At 52.2% G+C, this 12,085-nt stretch overlaps 3 protein-coding genes across 3 annotated transcripts; 2 read left to right on the top strand and 1 right to left on the bottom strand.

Annotated features, from left to right (window-relative positions):
* Positions 1–431: 431 nt before the first annotated feature.
* Positions 432–1,106, bottom strand: V2A60_002679 (flavoprotein; the record flags this gene model as incomplete). The annotated part of the gene is made up of 1 exon (XM_083254026.1): positions 432–1,106. One exon carries the CDS (start codon positions 1,104–1,106, stop codon positions 432–434), a length of 675 nt encoding a protein of 224 aa, XP_083110152.1.
* Positions 1,107–3,907: 2,801 nt separating this feature from the next.
* V2A60_002678 (uncharacterized protein) lies at positions 3,908–5,883 on the top strand (the record flags this gene model as incomplete). Its single annotated transcript, XM_083254025.1, has 2 exons — positions 3,908–5,388; positions 5,787–5,883. 2 exons carry the CDS (start codon positions 3,908–3,910, stop codon positions 5,881–5,883), a joined length of 1,578 nt encoding a protein of 525 aa, XP_083110151.1.
* Positions 5,884–8,293: 2,410 nt separating this feature from the next.
* V2A60_002677 (LicD family-domain-containing protein) lies at positions 8,294–9,264 on the top strand (the record flags this gene model as incomplete). Its single annotated transcript, XM_083254024.1, has 2 exons — positions 8,294–9,075; positions 9,144–9,264. The coding sequence occupies 2 exons, from the start codon at positions 8,294–8,296 to the stop codon at positions 9,262–9,264; spliced, it is 903 nt and encodes a 300-aa protein (XP_083110150.1).
* Between the last annotated feature and the right edge of the window lie 2,821 nt (positions 9,265–12,085).

The raw sequence follows: 12,085 nt of genomic DNA, 5'->3' as shown, positions 1-12,085 counted from the left end.
GCGGGTGGCTCGCTCCATGGCAACATGAAGCCACTCTCGGGGCCTTGTTGGCCGAACGTCTTTGCGTTGATACAAGGAGATGCGAAGATGAACAGACCGGAAACTATGTTAGGGGCGAGCTCACATCGTACTGCATTGAAACAGTATTTATGTGGGCTTTGCTGGCATCCTGCTATCCGCTCGTCTGGACGAGGTCTTTGCATAGCAGAGCTAGGTCAGGAGGGGTGAATAATGCATGCCAGCGCAATCACCTTGGATACCAACTGTTGCATAAACGGCGCATGTTTCCGAGTAGCCGTGGTTGGCGAAAGGAATCCGTCGTTATATCCAAGTTACCCGAACAGCACCTGGGCACATTTCATACCCAATGATGAAAGGCACACCAACAAGTCAAGGATTACTAGATTTCATGAAGAAGAGTGTACATTTGGTCATGAACGGTTGAGATCATCGAGCTTCCGATTGATATCGGCCACAATCTCCGTCCACTCACGCATTGCACCCTGCCCAACATCGCCACAGGCAAGACCCTTTGACTGTGGTAAGAGAACGTCAAACCAGGACCATGACCGCAGAAGACTTAGATGCTGTTCCGTCAACGGATGCTCCCACATCAATGTATTCATGGAAGGAGCCACAACGATGGCGGCTCGGCGAGTATCCCAGGCGCGAATGACGCTGGAGAGCAAGTCATCACACATGCCAGCAGCAATGCGGGCCAGCAGATTGGCAGAGAGTGGCACGACAAAGAGGACATCGGCCCAGCGGCGCAGCTCAATATGCAGTATGCTGGCGCCCCTGGTCCAGCCAGGGCTCGTCCACTCGTCATCGTCTACGTATAGTCCGTCAACATTGGGCAAGCAAGACAAGGCCGCCAGGCTGGGCTGTTCGGCGGCTTGGCCGGCAAGGAAGTGAGTAGCGGACTTGGTGAGGACCACTCGGATGGACAGCCTCTCCCGCGAGGAAAGGGCGGCGATAATTTCGGGAAGCTTGATGGTCGCGACAGAGCCGCTGGCGGCGAGCAACAGATGCTGCTTGCCGTCGCCCCTGCTCGCGGCAACGGAAGCTGCTGGCGACGGTGAATGCTGGTCGGCTGTTTCCGCCATGAGGAGCGTGAGATCCTCTGCCGACAACGGTGCTCCTGCGGCGGTCGTGGGCGGGTGCTGATTGGAGAACTGAGATTGTGTGGGTGGGTTGCAATATGACCTGCTGCTTTCCGCATGTGCCTCGGTCGGGGCTTGGCACCAGACCAGGCCGTGATGATGGTGTGCTGCTAGAAAAAGGCAGTTGATGGGGAGAAAGCAATTAAATCTGGCTGGGAGTGTGGGCTGATTTGTAAAGATGGTCAGTGAGGCAGAGCGAAAGAGTAGGCGGCTTGAAGGTGGAGCAAGAGCAGACTAATAATAAAATGCCTCCAACATGTCAGCCCGCCCCGCGGGTGGAGGAGAATCGTTCGGCCGGCCAGGCATCCGCCCGCCAGATCCAACCCAACGAAAACAAGACTTCGGACGTAGGGCGATGATGAGCCCCAGCTAGCGATTGATTCGCACATGACAACCAGTCGGTCTTCCGGAGGTCTCTGTCTAGAATCAACATGCGTTCCATCATGGTGATAGTTGGCTGCGCAGAAACAGGCGCAGTACCATTGTCTTGCGCCTGACCGCGCAAACGTCCGTTTCCAATCCCACCTGCCCGTCCACAGCGACTTAGCGCCCATGTCCCGAACGAGTTGCGAGACAGCATCCACATTCATCACTTTCGCATCCTTCAGTGGTGGGGAGGGCGGGTTGCAGCGTCTCAGCCCCGCAGCGTTACATGACAACCGGGAGTAGTATCCGGCGAACTGGAGAAACTCATGGACGATCCTCACAGCCACCTGTCCAACATTGATTGCGAGCGAACTAACAACGGTACTTTGTCAAGTAATGTTGGCATCGGCCTCCATCTGGACCCAGTGCCGGAGAGGCAATGTAATTTTTCGGTGACTGCACCTTGAGCAGGGGGCTGCAGATAACCTCACATAGCCATGGGTTGCCATGGTCCCAGAGGTATCAGTAGTAGCATCGCGGGAAGTTGTTCTCAAATCAGCGCTGAGTGACAGGCTAACTTTGGTGGCGCTTATCCCAGGCACTGGCCGAGACTCTGTCTGGCCCACCACGGCCTCTAGTCTGTTCGGGGGATGATTTTGTCAGTACGGAGTACTTACCGATGATCTCGGCGCTACGTCTGCCGTTGCGCCGTAGCCGACAGAAGAGAATTCTGATCATGTACAAAACACGCCCTACCCAACACCTCTTCCTGTGTTTGATGTCTGACCCATACGAGCCGCCCAACGACGCTTGTTAGCATTTCTATGGACAAATCATCTGAGCCGCATAGGAGAACCATGGAGATCCGCGGTGCACGGCAAACTGGTGTGCTAGTCTTCGACAAGGAGGGGTTCTCTCGCCTCTCGCCATCTCGGCCTGGGGTTATTAGTTCATTTAGGAGGTGGGGCTGCAATATCTAGGGAAACCTCTCGAGAGAAGCAGACAATCTGCCAGAGGAGCGCTCAAAACGCCGAACGCTTCTATGAAGCAAACGTGGCTGACCATACCACAGTACGACAACTAACACAGCGGTGCTAGCATAACACTATGACGGCCAGCCACTTATCAATGGGCTTTGGACAGATCAAGGGCTTTATTATTGGTGCGCCGATCTATGCGATAACGAGCTCATCAATATTTTGCAGGCGCGGCAAGCCTAGCAGCAGCCTAGCCGCGGAACGAAAGCATGTTAGATACCTTGGTCAGAAGCAGGCCGCCACCTGCTCGGTGTTATTACTTACTAGTCTTGGTTGCGTCGTTTCGCTGGACTGCCCTGCCCTACCCAGCCCCTGACTTGTCCGGAGGGTGAAGGGTAGCTTCCCCGAGCACAATGGACATACATAAGTACCATGCAGCGCGCAGCCTCGTTGGACACCCGGATGGGACCGGAGAGGGTCAGCAGGGTCAGCCTCGATTGCATTTTAGGGCGACTCTGCCTCGATAGCGCTCGGCCGTCGTGGGGTGTACGCTGACCAAAAAGAATAAAGCTCCGGGCGCATGGTCCAACAAAAGAACTTCTCGCCAGGGTCTGCTCTGATGTTGTATCAGTATCTGAGAGGCAAGACGGAGGCCCCACCAACTCCCCGTCCTAGCTTCGCAATAGCGTGATCTTCACTCGTATTCTCACACCCTTTTTCTGCTCTGACTTATTAATAGGGCCAACCAGCGATGCTCTGCTTCACCATATAGACGCGGTACGCTGTGGGTGGTTCGTGGTCACGCCTGGCTACCAGCACAAACCACTAAGTTTGCCACCAAGTACACAGTGTGTGTGCCAGGGTCTGGAGTGCTGGTAATATCGGTGTTTTTATGGTGCCCTATTACAGGCTCCCACCAAGCGTAGTCGACCTAGCTTTTGTCAGAGCTGTGTTGGGACCTGAGCAGCATCCAGGACTAAACCGCATAATGTTGCTCGGCTGCCTTTCCCCCCGTTTGTTGCTTCTGTCAACTCCATTCACAGTTCAGGCCAGTATCCGGAGCGCCACGTGGTACGGTATTGCAATATCAACATATTGAGCTGTGGCATCTCTCACTTGGCTCCTGGGTCAAGCCCCAACACAGCCTGCGCTCGAGTTCCGAGCGCACACGGCCAATCATCCAATCGCAGGATCCTAAAAGTATCGGTAGCCATTCTTAGAATCGCAGCGTCCCCCTTGGGGTAATTAGTCGACATCGGTTCCGAGACTTTAGTTGAACGGACACTTTTGGTCGCCAACGGCGTCGCTTCGGCCAGCTTCGCTCCCCTTCCCAATCCCAAAGCCACCTCAGCTGTGGTCAGTTTCACTCTGGCTGAAATACCATAATACAAGGCGGATATCATGGCGTCTAAGATTCAAGAGGATCTCGAGTTCGTTGCGCTGATGGAGCAGAGAAGGCGCCGACAGGCAAATGAATGGGCAGAAGTTCAACGTCTCTCAATGGACCTTTCCATACAGAGATGCCAAACAGAGCTCGGCATCATTGATCCTTCGATATGCGCGGACATTGCCAGAGAAATTCTTGACGCTGAGGAGGATGAGCGGCTTCAGATGGCTTCCACAAACATATATGCGCGTGAGGTACGGCGGCTGACGATCACGGACGGCCAACCGATCCCCGGCAAGACGGTAGATCCTACCGGAAGAAGGCGCGATATGCGCAGCGAGTTTATACGATCATCTGTGGAGTTATCCGCGAGTCAACAAAGGAGACAAAAGAGACTGCAACGATTTATCAATCTATCCAGAGTCGAAGCCACGAGAGTCGATGGAAGACAACGCGGGCTTATGCTTTTGAACGATATTGGTAGGATGCGGGCTGCCAAATCTGCATTTGATGGAGTCGGCCACCTCATACCTTGCGGCGCCACTATGATTAGAGTCGGTGAAGCCAAAGACTATCTTACCATACACAATCTGGACTACCCGCGCGGTTGCAACAATGAAGATCTTGCTGCCAACTTTCGAGATGTCAAGTTGAAAGGGCAAAACATTGCGATTCGTACGCTAAAAAACGCCCATGACTTTTTCTATGGGGAGATGATGAGGGACCCAAAGGAGTTCTCTTGGAGCAGACCTGAGCCAGACGTCCTAATGGACAACCAAGAGGTGAAGAATCAGCCTGTTTCAGAGAGGTTCAGGCAATTTGCCTTCGACGCAAGCTGTGGCAAAGGCTATACTTTCGCCGTGCAAAGCCATGAGGAGAATGGTGAGTTCTACGGGATTGCCTCTTACAACAATATTTCAAATGTGTCTCCGAACCAGTTTTTTGGTACAAGGCATCTGAGTGAGGAGAGATGTCGCATGGTTGACTTCAACTTTCAGATCATCTCTGGGAAATTGCCCATGGAAAGAGCGGTTGAAGTTGGCACACTTCTCATTGAGCATGCGCGCTTCTACTTTGGTGCTCAATTGTTTCGCTCTGAATGCAGCCCCCTCAACGCGCAATATATCGATATCATGAATGCCATGGGACTGGGTAGGTTCCATGCCGTAGAGCCTGCAAGCTACAACTCTACCTTGGCTGCGGCGACGTGGAAGTTCAACCTCTGGGCCTGGAAAGGTGTTGAACAAGACCTCAACTTCAGCAACAAATGGTTCATACCTAACACTACCGCCATGCAGGAAGACCCGGACCTTGTGAGGCGGCCGGTTCACCCAGAGCCTGAAGAACCACTTCCAAAGCTGGCGGTAGTGCACGCAATGCCAACGGCTTATGAAGACCCAGCTGCTTTTGAATCCATGAGAGAATCGGCTCGCCCGTTCCTCTACCCTCATCATGCGTCTACGCAAGTACCACAGCACCGTGAAAGTTTCGAACGGTATTCATCTTCCGAATCAACCCTTTCTATAACAGCAGTCAGTACTGAAGCTGAAGCCGAGGCTGAAAGATTTCCGGTTCTTCGTTACTCAGGCCCATCTCGCTCTCCCTCATCCGGCCCTACATGCCAGGCTCGTCGTCACACCAGCGGCTCGTCTAGAAGCTTGGAATCCATTCTGTGTGACCCAAGTACAGCTTTCAACACACGAAACAACGAACAGACAGTAGATGGGACTGAGCAGAATGAAGTCGGCGTCTGGAATGGATGTACTGACATGAAAGCCCCCAGCGAAGAGGCAGCCATGCGTGTGATGCTGCCACCAAAGCTGCCGAAAACATCAATTATGCCAGACAGGCAGCATTGTTCTTCAGAATCGTCTGTTTCAGCTGATCTCTCAGATTTTACAACGGAGAGCATGGATTTGAACTCAGAGTCTTCTACACCTCCGGCCTCATCACCGCCGCTCGGCCAACTGGCTATTGGATCGACGGCTGAACTTCTCGTATATAGGACTAGTGAATGGGAGACAGCAAATCTGCCATCCAATGGAGGCCTAAATGCTAATCCTTGGCCGTCAACTGAACTAAGGCCGACAACTGCAGTGCAGTGCACAGCTTCATCGCGGCTGACAGATGAATCACAGCCAATCTCGGAACAGCTGTCGAAGCAGAGTAGCCCTGGCAGGGAAGACACTTTGAATACCTTCGCACTGAATACCCGGAAGATGACGCGCCCTGTTTCCGTGTCCTGGGACACACAGCCCAAGCGGCTGTCCATACTACCTAAGAGTCTGGCCGCTGATGGAACATATCGCCATGATCTGGGACAACTGCAAACTCCCGCGGCCCATAATGATCATCATCAGCCCGTGGGTGCTATGCTTGCGGTTCATAATTCCCAGACAGCACACCTCACAAGAATACCCGACTCAAACAAAACTCCAACATCTTTCCGGCCTTATACCGACAGGTGCATAGGCGATATGAAGTCTCAAGTAGAGACAACCAGTACACAGTCTATAATGACCACTACATCTCCCATACGATCGGCCCCCCTTCGAGATCACGTACCGGCAAGGGGCTCCCTGCGCCAAGAAGAGCTACGTCGAGCTACAGATTCTGCCGCGTATTCTCAAAGTCACGCTGGCCAATCTGCAGCACGGACCCCGAATATTCCGTACCTCTTACATGCCGCAGCAGACCAGCCACGAATGAGTTCATCTTTCCCAAGATTTTCCCCAAGAATTGTCCCCGAAAGTTCGCCGTTGCAACAAGCCGCTCATCCGGGGCAGGCGAAGCCAGAAACACGGCCCAAACCTGACCACCCGCAAATCATGCGTCAGCAAAACCCGGAACATTATAATCTGGCTGTATACAACTACGTGGAATTCGTTGAGGAATCGAGAATGGTGTCGGGGGACAAACCCTCGCCGAACACACGCCTGACCAACCACTTCCGTCCTCAAGACACGTTCCTTCGGAGCCAGGTTGGTCGGCTCAGCCCGGGTAGGAAGGGGTCTGCACGCGGAATCACAAAGCCACAACCGAAACTTCCAAAAATCAGTCGACCGTCTTCTCGGCGCAGCTGCCAAATAGCTAGGAATAAGAGCGTGCTCACAACACTTATCAAACAGCCCGTTCAATCTCAACAAACTTCAACGTGCTTGGTATCGAGACCTTCGAACGGGATAGAGAAAGAATTTCCTCAGTTTTCGATTTCCAACTCGATTTACAACTTGCCGGAGGCTGTACGGTTGATTGCGGCGCAACCACCAACCATCCCGGACTCACTGCCGAAAAAAATCGCTCTTGCACCAGATCCACAGACTGCCTCCATGTCAAAATTGGTTCTTGGCAAAAACGCTCCCTCTGATATGATTCCTGCGGCAAATGCGAGTATGACTTCCCAGGAGACATTGGCGAGGCGCATTTCTCCTCAGCACCCGACCCATGAGCAGATCAATGGAGAGGGAGTACTTATCCCACGATCGACCTCACACAGAGAAAGTAAGTCAAAAGACGAATCGAAGTGCCGCCCGTGGCAATTATAAGCCTTTTTGAAGTCTTTCAACATCCCCCAAAATGAGAGAGATCCGATAGACGAAAAGGAAAGCAAGAACGAGCAGGAAAGGTGGTTGGATCTATCAGGGCTCGTCATAAATGAGTGCATTTGGTGTCAACCTTTCGACATTGGGCCAACTTGAATCCTCTAGTTGCTCTTTTCTTTGATGCTAAACAGCAAAGTTCATAAAGGCCTAGCTCGTGGTGCTTTTTCTACCTCCATCACCAATGTCAACTTGTAGGGGGGTGCGGCTGTGATCCTGGCTTGCTGCTGAAACTTCTGAGTTCTCTTTCTATTTGCGTCACAGCAGGCATACGTCAGCCAGAGAGTTATCGGTAGCGATCGCCACTGAACACACGTAGTCAGATGGCGCTGTTAGCAAGTGGCCTATCTTCGATTGTTCGCTGTGATGACGACGTCAGTGGAGGGCACTAGTGGAAACAAATGTGCCATCATTATTGTACCCAAACGATTCCAGCGTGCCAGGAGGGAAAAAAACGGGACTTTCGACACGCGGCCTTTCCTGGTCCCTATAGTTACTATGAACTTTAGCCCCCGACATTTTCTGTTCCGTTTGAGGGTCGAGCCAAGGGATGGCATATAATTAGGGCATGCATGGTCCATCAGCCAATACGTCGGAACACAGTAGCATGCTGAGACCTGCGATCTTATGTCGCGTTGTATCTCCAAACCCTACCGCTTATTCTGCGCGCTTCTAACCGTTTCATCTTACACTGACGACCAATCTTGAGCGCTTGCGTCAGTGAGGCTTCATCGGCGGCTTCATCGCGGCTGCCACGACTACACCGACACCCGGCGATTTCGGAATTCCCGTGTCTACATCATGACTCTTATTGACCGGCTCTTTTCCGCTGTATTAATCGTTCTCATCATATTCGCTACTCATGTTTCGTCGAACCCGAGCTTGCCTGTGACATCCCGACACACCTCCAAGTATTTTAGAGAGCCGGGGGGGTCGTTGGCGCGGGTGCACTACGACCTTCGTTACTTCAGAGAAGAAATCACATACGATGAACGCCGGATAGTACTCCAAAATCTGATCCGCAGCTATCTTGACATCATGCAGGCCAAAGGTGTCGAGACGTGGCTTGCCCACGGTACCTTGCTCGGCTGGTGGTGGAATGCGCAAGTCATGCCGTGGGACTATGATCTTGACGTGCAAGTCTCCAACAAGACAATGGCATGGCTAGCGGGCAACTTAAACGGCACGCAGCACACGTATACCGTTGACGAGAACTCAGAGGTTGCACTCGCCGACGTTCCGGGTGGTGCTTCAAAGGGGTCGCACAATCGCAGCTATCTTCTCGATGTTAACCCGCACTATGTAGACCGCAGCTCGACGGACGGCTGCAACCTGATCGACGGCCGCTGGGTTGACGTGGAGAATGGCATGTATGTCGACATTACGGTTCTTCATGAACGCACTGGTCAGCAGCAGGCGGATGGGGAGTGGTCCTGCAAGAATGGCCACCAGTACAAGACGCAGGATCTCTGGCCTCTGCGCGCAACAGAATTCGAAGGGGTGCCTGCTCGAATCCCCCACAACGTCGAGGAGATTCTGCGGGAAGAATACTCTCAGAGGTCAATGACCACGGAAGCGCATCAGTAGTACGTGCACAACAACTCACATGATGGCAACGCCCTCGACAGCTACTAACAGGCAGAATTAAAAGCCACCAGTGGGATCACGATTTGAAACAATGGGTCATGGAGGACCCTGAGCAGCGTTTACGCGCAAAGAGTGCAGCGGCATCGCGCAAAAAGCAGCAGATGGAGAACCAGAGGCGCTTGTGAGGGGAGTGCATCTCAGAGCTGCTGGAGAACAACGATCTGGTATCGTCTGAGGCGATGTATTAATCAACGTCTGGCAGAAGAGCTTCTGCTGCAATACTGTAGTTAATAATGACTGTGTATTTTGCTTCCAGGGCATTACAATTCGTATCATCAGCATTATTCAGCCGTTAGGATGGCAATGGAGAAAGATATAATGGCAAAGTACACATTGAGACCAGGGACTAAGTCCTATTTAACCCCCGAACATGGAGCTGATGCCCACTGGCGGCTGCTGCCACCATGCTCTCTGATGCATCAGGCTCGAGTGCTGTGGATTCGTGACCATGATGGTCCATCCATGTAGTCCATGCACCCGGATTAGGCATCGCAGGCATTGCAGTGCTATCGCAGAAGGAGCTATCCGATAGAGTACCAAGCACACTATCTGTCTTACTACCCAGATCCACGAGTGGCGCCATGCTTGGTCGGCCATGGGCGCATTGGAACGGTAGCGAGCACTGGGCAAGTCGTCGAACGAGCGAGGTGCACTCTGCTAATGTTAACTCATCGTTGAACATTATTGCACCTACATATGACTTGTTAGCAAGGTATCTCAATACCGTTGGGGAATCACCCTACTTCGACATGCTCTTGAATTGAGCAGTTCCAATATACCACGTGGGCATCCGTGGAAGTTTGAGTTTGGCGATGTCTTTGGACGCTCTGTGCCAAGGTTATCCTCCATACTCCACAGTTCTCTGCGCAGGAGGTCAAGTAACAGCCTGGGCTCTCCTCGACACCGCTCAAGAATACTTGGCGGCAGCCCCGTGACTTCGATCGATGTTGGATGCTCCTCATTGCATTGTCCACTGTCTCCCGCATCCACAACCTGATATATGATACCCCATCCTCTCCAAAATGCCTCCCCTTCTGCAAACATGTTGGTTTCTTTTCCTGATATGCTGAAAGACAGAGGCTCGTCTAGGGTCTCAATCACAGGACTGCTCTTGCCCTCGGTCTCTTCAAAATAGCAAGCCTTCAGCTCCTCCAAACGGCAACGCTCGTCCGCTGCGTGTTGATCGACTGCAAACAAAGCACACTGGGCTGTGTACGAACTAGCACTGCCGATCGAGGATGCAAGAGGCAGTTTGATAAGAATAAATTTGCTATCCACTTGGGCGATGATATCAGCTTTTGCCAGTGAGCTTTTCGATACTTGACCACTGATGTTGGTCGAGATAGAGCGGTGATTACTGTCTTCAAGGGAATCAAAGTCCGAGACATTTGGTAATCGTCGGACTGCGGCTTCGACTGTCTCGAACACTGGATTTCTCCAAGACTGAACAAGCTTTTCGAGCCACCGGTTGTTGCTTTCTCGGCAATGTGTCTCAAAGGTTTCAGCGGCCCTTGGCGAATTTTTTCGTGAAAAGTGGTCATCGGGGTCACTGCATAGGCCTTGGGCGAAAGATTCGTCACGATCTTCTACACAGAATGGCGTCCGTAGAAGCTGGCCGCCAGCGCCAACAAGATTTTTTGAGCCACTGCCATTATGTGGCAGGGAAGTAACAGAACGCTGGCCGGCCTTGATCCGACGCCAAGTATCGAAGATTCGCAGAGGCTTCTCTGTAGTATTCGCCATCGAAGCGGCGGGTTGGTCGTCTTGGAAGAAAGATCTTTGGCCCCTCTTTTCAGTTGGAGAGGATCGAAGTTGATTCCGTAGCGACTTTCGCGGGCGCATTCTGTGTTTTCTGAGGAAGGCGTAGCAGACGGCACGTAGAAGGCTGATGATAGCCGCCATGGTCGAATTATGCGGCCGGAGAATATTGCGTGTAACCATATCATCACTTTCAAACTTCAAGTACAGCATTGGCCAGCGCTCCAAGCCTTTCTTAGGTTTCCAGTCTGTAGGGAGAGGGCGGTTTGGCGAAGCCTTGTGTGACCCAGCATCCTCAACGATACCGAAGCTAGAGGAAGTGAATATTTCGTTCACCTCTTCAAGAAGAACGTTTCCACCTCCGAAGTGCTCTAAAGAATGTATTCCGAGGCTGATGAATTGCAAACTTCGAGTTGCGACAGGAATCGTGCTGATGCATCCCTCGACAGAAATGCTGCCGTTTGATGCTGCCACTGGTATCCATGAACCGAGTTCACTGAAGTCTGAAAATCCTGCCTGCAGCAACAATCGAGCTGTCCGTTGAGTCAAATCCAACCCATCAAGACATCGCATTCGAAGCTGACAGTCCCGCGTTACTTCGCGCAATGACAAAGAGATGCTAGCGGGCCATGCCAACAATAAAGCAGTCAAGTCGTGTGTGAGGGCTTTGAATTCTTTTTCGAGATATGAGGGCGTAGCAAACACGGACGCGCGATGCTTGACTCTTACAGGCATTGATCCAAACAAGTCAAAAACCGCGACCCGTGTGCCATGGCTAAACGAAACGCGGTACTGAGCAGAGGCATCAGCGGCCTTTATTGATGTGATGGCACCGCGGTTGATGGTTAAAGAGCTATGAGATTTCTCTTCTGCAGTATGTGATGAGATTATGACAAGGGACAGGGCTGCAAGACTAGCGAGAAAGTTTCCATAACGGCCATGATAGGTTGAGAAATGGGGAAATCGTGATGAGCCTAAAATTTATACCAGTGAGCATTATATGTAGAGTGCCCATCTGCGAGACGTACTATTGGGTTTCGCGAGACCCCCGTCTATTCCAAATTCTTTTGCCGGAATGCCCTCGCCATCATCTTGCACTGTGCAATTGCCGCGGACGTAGTCGAGCACGATGTCGACTTTAAGAGCGCCACTATCCAGCGAGTTCTTGACGAGACCACATATTACACA

The sequence above is a fragment of the Cordyceps javanica genome, chromosome 2, assembly GCF_051103115.1.
Source record: "Cordyceps javanica chromosome 2, complete sequence".
Lineage (NCBI taxonomy): Eukaryota > Fungi > Ascomycota > Sordariomycetes > Hypocreales > Cordycipitaceae > Cordyceps > Cordyceps javanica.
This window is presented reverse-complemented; position numbering and strand designations above follow the sequence as displayed.